Source organism: Coptis chinensis, chromosome 1, assembly GCF_015680905.1.
Source record: "Coptis chinensis isolate HL-2020 chromosome 1, ASM1568090v1, whole genome shotgun sequence".
In the NCBI taxonomy this organism is placed as follows: Eukaryota; Viridiplantae; Streptophyta; class Magnoliopsida; order Ranunculales; family Ranunculaceae; genus Coptis; species Coptis chinensis.
The window spans coordinates 22627989-22640981 of NC_141456.1; the positions used below are offsets into that span (position 1 = coordinate 22627989).

The 12993-nt window shown below is 36.7% G+C and overlaps 1 protein-coding gene and 2 pseudogenes across 2 annotated transcripts; all 3 read right to left on the minus strand.

Moving 5' to 3' along the window:
- Positions 1–4442: 4442 nt before the first annotated feature.
- On the minus strand, positions 4443–6595 carry LOC147522945 (MDIS1-interacting receptor like kinase 2-like). The gene is given in 3 exon segments (XM_086596167.1): positions 4443–4965; positions 4967–5049; positions 5152–6595. Coding segments are annotated over 3 exon segments (603 nt in total). The 5' UTR covers positions 5456–6595; the 3' UTR covers positions 4443–4749.
- Positions 5488–10680, minus strand: LOC147522946 (putative inactive receptor kinase At1g27190 pseudogene; annotated as a pseudogene).
- On the minus strand, positions 10275–12732 carry LOC147522947 (putative inactive receptor kinase At1g27190 pseudogene; annotated as a pseudogene). Its single transcript, XR_015215225.1, has one exon. The product of XR_015215225.1 is annotated as a putative inactive receptor kinase At1g27190 pseudogene (transcript).
- Between the last annotated feature and the right edge of the window lie 261 nt (positions 12733–12993).

The following is a 12993-nucleotide window of genomic DNA, read 5'->3' on the forward strand; positions in this document are numbered from 1 at the left end:
GAGAAGAAGAAAGCGCGTAAAGTACGTTACCTAATAGCGGTAGCAGCGGCGTCCGGTGCTGACTCCCAAAACTTGTTGAAGGAGAAGGATGAACTTGTTGAACGAGAGAAGGATGAAAGTTGAACGAGAGAAGGATGAAGGATGAAAGTTGAACGAGAGAAGGATGAAAATAGGGCTATTCATTAGTAATCTTAAATAGGGGGAAAGAGCGCGAGAATTTTGGCCTTTCCCTCTCACCGAAATTTCTTTCCTCACCGAAAATTTTAATTTAGAAATTTTAAATTCTAATTTAGTTATTATTTTTAATGTTATATTTAATATTCACGATTTATTTACGCTTTTTGGTCCAAACAAACAATTTTAAAACGTAACAAATTAATTCTCATATTTGGCAAAATTAAAGTAACACTTTATATATAATTGTAACACTTATAAAACGTTAGGAACCTAGTTACACTTTAAAACCGTTACTAAGCAAAAAACTGGAGCGTTACTAATATCCTGTTTTGGTGTAGTGAATATTACGTTTATTCTTCGCCGCAAGGAACGAATTCCATCCGACGAAGAGGGGGCGGTGTATGTACCAGTGTACTCGTACCCCTACGAACGACTATCATTGGGTACTACTATAAGAGAGCCGCTAATGAGGCGCGTTGCTTGCTCGCCATCTTGTGGCAGCAGTCCGCTTGCCTACTAGTGTGGCATTTGGGCATGCCCCTTATTAGAGCAATGACACTACCCACTAATATGACACCCAAGTTATATATAGCAGGTCCGGAGATATGTCAAGGGATTTTTTCTATATGAAGCTTTGGGAAAGATTTCATACAAAGAGGGAAATATCTCATCAAATAAGGAAAGGGTATTTTAAGCAATAAGATTCCTATAAATACCCAACAATCATTTCAAAAAAAGAACTACGTTCATTTGAGAGACTTGATTCCAGAGAACGATTTGGATACGTAGGCAGCCATTGAAGGTACAGTCTCAACAATTCTACAACAATCTCCCTAACAAGATCGTTAGTGTGTTCGGGTGAGTTCTTACCCAAACACTGAGAATAATATTTTCAACGAGTCGACCATACCTTTAGAACTCTTCACGCCTCAGGATTTGGTAATGATATATTATAACTTGAGATGTCATGTGATAGGAAGGTATTCATTGAATGTGTCATGAATGACATGTTAATGTTATGATGGGTATTCATTGAATGTGGCGGAAATGACCCAAGGTATTCATTGAATATGCCATGAATGACTTGTTAGTGTTATGATGGGTATTCCTTGAATGTGGCAGGAATGACCCAAGGTATTCATTAAATGTGTCATGAATGACCTGTTAGTGTATGATGGGTATTCCTTGAATGTGGTGGGAATGACTCAAGGTATTCATTGAATGTGCCATGAATGATCTGAGATATTGAATGCCCATAAAAGGTTGTGATTATGTGAATGGAAAGCCTAGAGATAGTTGTGACTCACAAGTTACAATTTTGCAAGATGTAAATATGTTCCTGGAGGCGATATCCTCGCTTGGGACATATTTCTTGTAGTGGTACTCGGTGTGAGAGAGGCACACGGGTATGTGTGATTTGGCAAATGTGTGAAGTGCAAATCGTGGAGTAGGAACTAAAGGTGAGGTCAGTAAATAAGTGATTAATAAACAAGATACATTGTGGAATTGAATGAACAAAAAGTATATGAATTTGTGTGATGTTATGGATGTGAAGTGTGACTGTGAATAATATTAGTGAATGTTTGTGATCTTTTATGTGATTGTGAAATGACTATAACTTGATATGTTGTTACGAAAATATTAATGACTTGTGATAGTCTAAGATCTATGGTTATACGCGCAGAAACTTTATGACGTAATGATGTCATGTGAATGTCTACCTTTGATATATGCATTATGATAAGTGGTATTCCCCGAATATGCGAGACGAACAAGATTGTATCAATTAGACTTAAATGTCTTAAATGATGTTTAATTATGAATGTAAATTTGACTGGCTGAGATAAATCATTTTATTGTGATGTCTAACTCTGTTTTGCAGGAGGGTAGGATCTATTAATCTTTTATGCAGGGACGTAAATATCCTACCCTAAGACGACGTGTTGGCTTAAAGGTAAGGTGTATCAAACTTATATTTAATTAGGTTATCATATGTACGTGTATTTAATAAGTGGAATGGAAGTGGTATTTATGTTATGAATAATTTTGGAAAGTGAGAATAGTGAGTACTGTTATATGAGATTTTTGGAATTGTATATTGGGGGTGAAATATTACTTGGGAAGAAACTACATGCCGTTTTGAGAAAACGGAACTAACTTGTCTTCCAAGTTGAAATGATTGTAATATTATATTCCTTTATTTGAAATATTGAACATGTTGTTTTTATTTTAGTCTTACTCATACCAGCAAATTAAATTTGCTGACCCATGTTTGCTTTGTTTTGTAACGTAGGTGTGGGTGTGTTCTTGGAAACATAGATGGTGGAGTGCAGTGGATGAGGACACGTGATTTGGATTTGTTTTTGGAGTCTTCTAGTTTAAGTTTTTCTGAAGTATATAGTTTTGTTTTTGAGACAGATGTAATAGAGTTGGTTAGTTTCTTTGTAGTTTAATAATATGATTGAATGATTTTTCATTTTAGTTTTAAATTTGATATCAGATTTTAATATTGTAGTTGATAATATATTATTAGGGTTTCGTTTCATCATAGGTTTTCAGATGATTGAATAGGGTGACGATTGAGATAATTATATCTTGGATAATTCCCTATTTTAAATATTCTGGAAATTTGGGGTGTGACAGAGTCACTGTGCTGTTTCGGAAAGACACTTCTCACCTATAAATAATGGATGAATTTGGAGAGAAAGACACACCAAGATCACACATTTTATGATCTTTCTCTTCTCCCTATGTTCTTAGTCAAATACTCTGTTGTGTTCGCTGATTCTGTAGAATTAAAGTGCTAGCTTTCTATAGATGGAAATCCGTTCTATCTTGGGAGACAGTTTCCCATCAACCTTCAAGCATCGTGAGGAGAAAAATCTGTCTTAAGGACATAGTGGTTCTACACTAGGCTCGGATTTAACAAAGAAATACAAGATACTTACAAGACAAAATATTTGTACTGTTTGGTGATTGGTAAAGAATAAGTACATTTAAGTTGTATATTCCTAACATGTTCCATATCATTTTTTAAAGTTGAATTTGAAAGCAAATTGTCCAATGCTGAAAATAGCGGCGTTTTGGGAAAAACATCATCATGAAATCACATATGAGTGGAAGTTTCATTTCGTGTCTCGCTGCATTTCCATTTCTCTCTTGCAAAGATAATAATTTGGGCAACCATGTGATTCTGGATGATTCAGACTGACTTGGTAGGAGGCCTATAAGAATAGAGAATTTCACATATGTTGAAGCTTTCGCCCTATTATGGCTGACTTTAAGACCTTGGAATGGCGTAGTCAATTTTCTTTCTCAACTTTAATGCAATTGTTTGAGTTCACTTTAAATTTGTGTAGAAGAAAATAATAATGTTCTTCATAATTGTTTAAATTTGCATTTTTCCCTCTTTTCTATAAGTTTTGGAAATTCTGTTGTCACCTGCTGTGGACGTAATGTCGTAAATATCTTTTACAAGATGATGATGAAAGTTGTAGTAGTGTGGAGTTGTGTGTTTGCAGTTGAAATTTTAATCTGCAATTTCAACGGACCAACTGGTGTACCAATTCAATCGTTTGGTAGTAGTCTGCAGGTACAACGTTATAAGAGGTGTTTGCAACTCGTGGTGGATATTTTCTTCTGGACTGTTCACAGCAGCAGTCTCAATATTCTGTTAGCAATGTCTTTTGAGCATGACCTATATATTTTGGATAGCCAACATTTCTTTTGATCAAGGTATACCTGGCTGCCTGGAGTTCATTTTTCAGAGTGGAATTGAATGCTTGGAAAATATTAATTAGTAAATACTCGAAAGAGTTTGTCAAATTTACGTAATGATAATAAAAGGTTACTTCTGTTAATACTTTGAAGTACTTGCCCAGTACGTTCGGACCTGCTGAAGAGTGTATTTTCAGAATTCATCCGCTAGTACCGAGTTCTAATCAATTTCTTTGTTGGCTCAATTGGAATATATGTATGTAGATAATAATCATGTTTCTTCTTACATATTACTATTTTCTTCGGTATTGGCTCTTTGTTGGTGTAAAAATTATGTTGGCTCTTAAATTACGAATCACTACAAATTTTTATGGTATATTTGAGGGAAGTGGGATGGCTTCAATGCTTCATGAATGACTTCTAGATCCCGATTTGCATTTTTTTAGGATGTTTCATTCAACACCAAAAGAATATCACATTGAGTGGCATTGTATGCACGAATGATCCTAAACCGGCTACACCATGGTCAAATAATTATTCAAATCATCTTCTTGAAAACAGCACTACAGTAAATATATATTGGAATATCGTAGTTACAAGATCTGCATTACTTAAAATCTTGAATACATTACACCACTTGCATCCTCCTTTACTATAAAACCATCTTTCAACTAGGGGAGGCATTGTATACATGTTATTTCTATCACAATATTCATGATTTGACCTGAATTACGTTGTTACAAGGAAAAACAAGATCCTTCAGAATTTTCTCAAGGCCAATATAGCACACCTTCGGGAATAGCTTTACATCAAGGGAAGAATTCCACACTATTAGTGAGACGTTCACTTATCATATTAGAACACAAACCCAAGTCTAGAAGGTTGAGCGCGGCAAAGGACTTGAGCGACTTGTTGCATGGCTGGACGGTGTTGAGGGTTTGAAAGCACACATAAAAGTGCCACTTCCACTATAAAAGCCAAATCCCTTGTAATATTTTGGTCCGTTGGAGATGGAAGACGTGGATCTAATACATCAGACCTCGGTAATGAAGCAATGGAATCTCCTGGAAAGTCTTCCCATTATTGTCTCTAGGGCTAGCATACCAAAGCTATAAACATCACATTTCTCAGTCACTACCAACGTAAAAGCTAGCTCTGCAAAACAGGAATTTAAAAAATCAGCTCAGACAGTTCCAGAATAAAAACTCACATAGGACCAAAAGCATGGAAATGATAACATGTTTCAAACCAACTTACCAGGAGCGATATATCCGTAAGTGCCTACAAGATGAGTTTGATTGGAAGAATCAAGGTTTAGTAGTTTCGCAGTACCAAAATCAGATACACAGCCCCTGAGTTCTGAATTTAGTAGAACATTGTTGCTTGACATGTCTCGATGGATTATCGGGGGAGTGCAATCATGATGCATGTAACATAAAGCATGAGCAATATCTTTAATAACATTAACTCTTTTATTCCAATCCAATTCCACTGCTTGTATTTCATTGTGCAACACAGAGAATAAACTTCCTCTTTCCATATACTCGAAAACCAAAAACATGTTTCGTTTATCTGAACAAAACCCGAAGAGTTTCACAATACTTCGATGTCGTTGCTAGTTAGAATTTTGATCTCATTTCTAAAACTTCTCTCAAACGCTTGCTCTGGAGATTGGTTAAGTTTCTTTACAGCCACCGTCTTTCCAGAGGGAAGTTTTGCTTTGTAAACACTCCCATAACTTCCAACTCCAATACAGTATTTGGTGTCAAAATTCTCTGTTGCTCCAAGGATATCAGCATACGCAATCTTCCCATCATACTTCCACATACAAAATAAATCTCCATTTTTTTGTTTCTTTCACCTCATTTTGTACTTTCAGTTTCATTCGGCGGACATAGCAGATTCCAAGTATTACTAATACAAGAAAGATGGTGGTAACAACAGGAATCACAATGAACATGTTGACCCGTTGCTCACCACACTTGGATCCAAGAGGGTAACCACATAGTCCACTGTTTCCATCAAAATCAGAAGAATTAAATCTGTAGAATGACCAAGGTATCTCCCCAGATAGATCATTATTAACCAATGATAACACTTTTAATCTTTTGAGCTCAGAAAGATTATATGGAACTGAACCCGAAAATCGATTATCACCAAGTGAAAGCGCATTCAAAAACTCGCAATCACGAAGTTCTGGAGGAATTGGACCAGAGAGATCATTGTTGGAAAGGTCAAGCTTAACAAGGAAAGGAAGCCATTCACAAATCTGAGAAGGAATCGAACCAGAAAAGCCGTTGCCAGAGAGAGTAAGACTTTGTAAACTTTGACAAAACTGTAAAGAATCAGGAATCTCACCTCCAAGTTCCATCGATAACAGTTCAATGGCAATAAGGCGATCCTCATTTTCGCTCCAACATGTGACACCATCATATTTGCAAACAGCACCAGCTGTAGTGTTGATGAAGTTCCATGAAGCAAGTCTGTTTTGAGGATCTTTGAGTGAGTTCTTAAAACCTTGAAGGCATCTAATGTCGTCTTCTATAGAGTTAACAACAGAGAAGATACCGTGAAGAAGAGAACATAACGATTGGTTTTGGTCATGGGCAAGGTGAGACTCTAGGTGGAACTATAGCGTGTGTTGTTTTCTCTATATATGAGAGCTGTTTTCCGAATTTGATTTCTTTATTTGTTTGTATTTCAAGGTGGAAAAGGAAGATGAATGAAGGCACTTCGCAAATTAATACGGGAATAGCCATTGACTTGGAAGACTTCGCAATAAACTGACTACAGCTCTTGACGGACGATGACTTCTGTTACTGAGTTGACTTCATTTTTGGTTTTAGACTTTTAGTATTCCCATCGAACTTGACATCAGCCCCATGCTAAACTAGTATATTGCTGATCAATGATTTTGACCTGGGAGATAATTACTGTAGCATATAAAAGATTTTTCGTAAAAGAATAAGCAGTCAGAAATAAGAGCTAAACAAAATTCCCTAAAAAGCTGATTCATTTTAAGACTAGATTATACCTCCGACTAAAATTACTAATACTTAAACCTCACATTCTATAGAATTAATAAAAAGCAATTACTATAAAAGCAAACAAGGTTTAACATCTTCCAACAAAAAGACAATTGAAATAGCATTCTCTTATCTTCAAAACAAACGTTGAAGTCTTGAACTTAACAGAAAGTCCGCAAAAATGACAGAAACCTTACTTTCTTAGCGCCTTAGTTGTGCACTCGAAATAGGGCTGTTAATGGTTTCCATAACCCGATATCCAACCCGAACTAAACCGATAAAAAATATTTTGGGTTTTGGTAGTTTGGTTTGCCCTCTACTGAACCGAACCGATAAGATATTAGGTTGGTTTCGACTTTGTCTTCTACCGAACTGATATGAACCCGAACCCATAAGATGATATTTTAGTAATATTTATGATTAATTTTGTATATGCTTATCAATTGTTTGGTTGGAATTAATTGATTTAATTAATTTTATAGTTTTCGGTTTGGGTCGATTTGATTTCGGTTTGTAATTTATTTTATGGGTTCGGTTCAATTTCGGGTTCTCAATTTTCTTATCTTTTATTCGGTTTTGGATTTTCAATTTTTTTAGGATTATTTAGGTTTTGGTCCTCCTAAATAATGGGTATTTAGGTTTGGTCCGCACTAATCGGTTTATTAGTTTTGGTCCTCCTAAATCGTCTAAATCGTCTTGACTAACAGTCAACCAAGTTGACTATCACATGCCGTTAGTTAAAATGATTTAGGAGGACCAAAGCCTAATAAATTGATTAGTGCAGACCAAACCTCAAAAACCAATTATTTAGGAGGACCAAAACCTAAAAAATGATGAATTATACTTGAAAGTTGTTTCTTTCTTCATTTATTTTTTGTTAGATTACAAGGGAAGGGGGTGTCTCTTAGAGCATCTCCAATTGGGGTGTAAACCGTATAGAGTAGAAAGTTTACATTCCAAGTGTAAAAAACTCTATCCAATGAGGGTGTTAAACCGTAGGTAATAGACTATTAGTTGATAGAGGGGGTGGGAAATTCCACATCTCACTATCAGTTGATAAATAGCCCGGCGACACTTGAATACACGTCTAAACAAAGAAATGAAGTGACGTCCCTATCTATTTCTAAAGTCACAATTTGAAAATTTTAAACTTTGATGACACTTGAAGTGACGTCCTTCTTCAAGTGTCGTCCGAGTTTAAAATCAATTTTTTTTACACTTCTCCGTTGGGAACAATAGAGAGTGGATATTTATGGGCTATACAATAATTTGCAATTAGAGTTGTAAAATCCTAATAGCACTTAGGTGGAGGTGTAATTTTACACTCCTTATTGGAGATGCCCTTACTCAGTGTAGCAGTAAGTTCTTACATTGCTTACCTTAGTGATCATGGTTAATGTTGAACACCTATTACTTTTAAGAAGGCATGCGCAACTGAAAATCTTGTCTTGATTCCACATTGTGAGTAACTTCATATCTATCATAACTTATATGTCATATTTATGTCCCTCAATTGATCTCTTCAGTTGTAGCAGTTATATATGTCTAAAGTTGTATTAGGGAGAGTTCATTGATTGGCTAGTCTACCTACTTAAATATTTATCGAAGACATTACATGTCTACTTGTATTGGTATGATTGTCTGGAGTTAATGATTCAATCTAAAAAGATTAATAATAAAATGATTTTTCCATAATTGAAACAACTTTACTAATAAGATCAGAGTTTGTACTAGGTAGAAAAGATAACACACGTTTAGTTCTTATAAATGATTAACAACTTCACCGTGAATCATGGTTATTAACTTATTTATAGTACCAACTATCAAAACACATCTTTCCTACTGCATGATACGCTTTTAGTTGAACGACATAAATATGACAGATAAATTATGAAACAAATAGGAAGTTACTCACAAAATGGAATCAAGACGAGGCTTTCAATTGCATGCCCTCATAAGAGTAATAGGTGTTCCGCATTAACCATGCTCACTAAGATAAGCAATGCAAGAACTCACTGTTGCACTGAGTAAGAGACGTTTTCTTATATGCACCCCTCATCTTGTACTCTAGCCAAAAATAAGTGAAGAAATAAACAACTTTCAAGTATAATTCATTATTATTTAGGTTTTGGTCTTCTAAATAATTGGTATTTGGGGTTTGGTCCTCACTAATCAATTTATTAGACTTTGGTCATCCTAAATTATTTTGACTAACAGCTTGTGACAGTCAATTTGGTTGACTATTAGTTAAGACGATTTAGAAAGACCAAAAGCTAATAAACCGATTAGTGCAAATCAAACCCCAAATACCTATTATTTAAGAGGACCAAAACCTAAATAACCTTTTTTTTTTTTGTGTTTGGATTTTCCAGAACCCAATCCAAACCAAACCGATCCATTGATAGCCTAACTCGAACAGATGACCTTTCAAAGTTTCAAGTAATCGTGCCATAATTTGTGTAACAAAAGTCTAGATGGGGACAACACAACCAGGACTCGTACAAATAGGAACACGTCTGCATTATCGGTCAAAAGAGAAAGGAATCTGGTTCAAAGAACACCTCTAAGAGGTTGCGTTGGTCAATCAACAACACACCCACTGAAAACAATTTCAATCCCTTTTCTCAAACTTCACCCTCTTCTTGGCAACACACTGAAAACAATTTCACTCCCTTTTCTCAAACTTCACACTCTTCTTCGCAATACAATAAGTCAATAACCAAAGCAGTAATACCGCTTATTCTGCCTTTTCCTCGGGGGCACAAGGCGGCATCAAAGGTCAGTATCACTTCTAATGACTGTTAAAAATTTTGAAGATCAACTTGCCGCGTTAAGTACTCATGTCGATGGTCAATCCACCGCTCTCAACACACTCGAATAAACGAGAATTCTGGCACAATGGAACGTGTCTTCAAGCGTTTAGAGCAACTAGCAACTGCTCGATCTTATCCCAAGTATCCATTCTGGAGTTTTAGATTGTCCAAACACTGAGGAAACTTTGATTCAAGGCTCACTCTTGAGAAGATGTCGGTAACTGAAGAAGAAAAAAAAGGGAGATTGTCGGATATTCATGCGGAGCTAAAGATGATACGATGAATACCAATGGTTTATCAACGATTCTACGATGCAAGGAGCCGATTTATCCAAACTCATGCTTTGCGACGTTGTTGTATGTAATCAAGGATTTACCTTTGTTGGAGGTTGCTTCAAGGAGGGCGTCCATACTCTGCTCAATTGTCCATCTTTGACGCCTACCCGAGCCTATGCCAACACCCGTATTTTTTTCCCCCTCACTCTTTCCGCGGTTATGCCTACGACATTGCTAATAGTACATTGAGCATAATTCTGAAGGCATGAGCAATAACTACTATACTTTTTTTCAAAAGTTGTAAAGCTACTATACTAGAATGAGCAAAGTAGAGAAATGAGTGATACAAATGAGCGTGCAAAACATATATTACAAGACAATATATACTTCACTTTAGCATGCATAAAGAATTTGCTTACAAATATCTTAAAATTTTCCTACAGCTTAGGGATGGAAGAAGCATTTCACAGTCATCAAGGGATCAGGGGAGCATTCCGTTGAATGTGAAAATCCACTGCTCAAGAATTCTTTCTGTGCTATACCGATGTATCTGACCAATGGGAATATAGTAGGGAATCCTACTGGACTGAGAAGTTGAGAACCATACCATTTAGCAGTAAGCAAACCTGCAGCAGCCAAGCTTAATATGCAGAGAGGCAAATGCTTGATCATGCTTGTCCTATCTTTTTACCCAATTCTACTGTTGGTGATTAGGATCCTGCTTGCCAAAAATCAGTGGAAACTCATCAAACTGTTCTGAAAACCCACGCTCCTCGCCAATGGTCTTCAATGAATGGTAAACCTGGTACATCGACCACCGCTCCTTGGGCCTAGAAATTACACAAGCACATGCAACCTTAAGAAACTGTAGAATTTCATCATCATCTCCCTTTCCGCAAAGGGACTTATCAATTACATCCTTTATCTGACCAGCACCAGATAGCTGATTGACCCAATCAACTAGATTACCCTTGAATTCTTCGTCGGCATTACTGACTTCCAGGGGCTTTCTCCCAGTGACCAACTCAAGAAGCACCACCCCAAACCCATAAACATCCCCTTTCAGAGAAGCAACCATGGTGCTTGAATACTCAGGAGCCACATAACCAAACTCTCCAAAATCTCCAAGGTTAAAAGTACTCCCTTGGGAACCGGAAGAATACATCAGCTTTGCAAGTCCAAAATCAGTTATCCGAGGATCGAGGTCCTCATCAAGAAGAATCACATTAGAGCTTATGTTTTGGTGCATGAATGGCGGTTGACAGCCATGGTGAAGCCAAGCAAGACCCCTCGCCGCACCAATACCAATCTTAAGCCTTGTTGTCCAATCCAATGCAGCAGGATACGCCCTAGCAGTTCCGTACAACATAGAATACAAACTCCCACTAGGCATATCTTTATACACCACAAGTTTCTCATTTTCCAAGGCGCAAAACCCCAAAAGAGGAACCAAATTCGGGTGTCTAAGCTGTCCTAAACTGATCATCTCAGCCCGAAACTGCTTCTCAGTGAGCTTACAAGTTTGAAGACGTTTTATCGCAAGGGCTGATCCATCTCGCAAAATTGCTCTATAAGAAGATCCAGTTCTAGTTGAAATGATAATATTTGATGGATCAAAATTATTTGTCGCAGCTAATAAATCAGCCAACCTAATTTTCACAAGGGGTTTCTTAAACAATGAAACTTGAACAAGCCTGTGAGGCTTCAATCTTTCTACCCAAACACTATCATCGTCTTTTCCCATCCCATACTTTCCCTTACCACGACGTGACGACCTCATAAAGCACCACCACCATAGTGCAAAACCCAACAGCAACGAAACAAACGCGCCTATAATACCCGCAGCAACAAATATCACAAGATTTTTCTTCTTCCCACCCCCACACTTAGATTTAAGTGGACGACCACATAGTCCTTTATTTCCTTCAAAACCCGCAGAATCAAAATTCGACAAAAATGAAGGAATCTGACCAGATAAATCGTTATTAGCAACCGATAACGTCTTTAAACGATCTAAACGCGCTAACTGATAAGGAATGGAACCCGAAAGCCGATTACCACCAAGAGATAAACTATTCAAAAACTTACAATCAACAAGTTCAACTGGAATAGAACCAGTAAATTGATTCTTTGACAAGTCTATTCTAACAAGAAAAGGTAACCACTTGCAAAGTTGACTAGGAATCGAACCAGATAACGCGTTATCAGAAAGATCAAGTGTTTGTAAACTTTGACAAAACTGTAAAGAAGCAGGAACCTCACCTCCAAGTTCAAAAGAACGAAGTTCAAGAGCAATCAAACGATTCTCTTGGTCATTCCAACAAGAAACACCAACAAACTTACATAAAAAACCCGCTGTTGTATTACCAAAGTTCCATGAACTATGTAGTACACTTAGAGGATCTTTAAGTGAATCTTTTACTCCTCTAAGACATCTTATGTCATCTTCTATAGAAACAACTACCACAGAGGTTAAAAACAGAATGGATAAAAAACAGATCAAGTAGTGATCAAGTTTGGAAATTTTCATGTTGGGGATGTAGATTGAGGTGGTATTAGAAATGGGTGTTTGAGATTATTGAGTTTTGAAGAAGAAGGTGGCCATTGACTTGGAAAAACAAATAAGAGGAGAGAGAAAGTGAAGGAGTAGTTAGTTGAATTGAATGGGAAATGAGGATGGAGCTGATAATTGCGTGTTTGACTGACGGTAGACTGGTAGAGTTTAATTATTTTTCTTTGTTTGGACTTTGGAGTAATTAAGGTGGGGTTTGGAATGAAAATCTATGTTAAGTTGGTAACATTTCCAAGAAGAGGGATTTAGTTTTTGGAGTTTTTTTGAGGTGATTATATATATTAAGAAAGAATTAAGGTTAGTGTTTTAGGACAATCGATATAATAGTATGTTCCTATTTCTACCTACTAATTTTATGTAGTGGCCACCAACGTGGACCAACTAGGGGTGGCAAGTTGGCAACTAGGTACCCG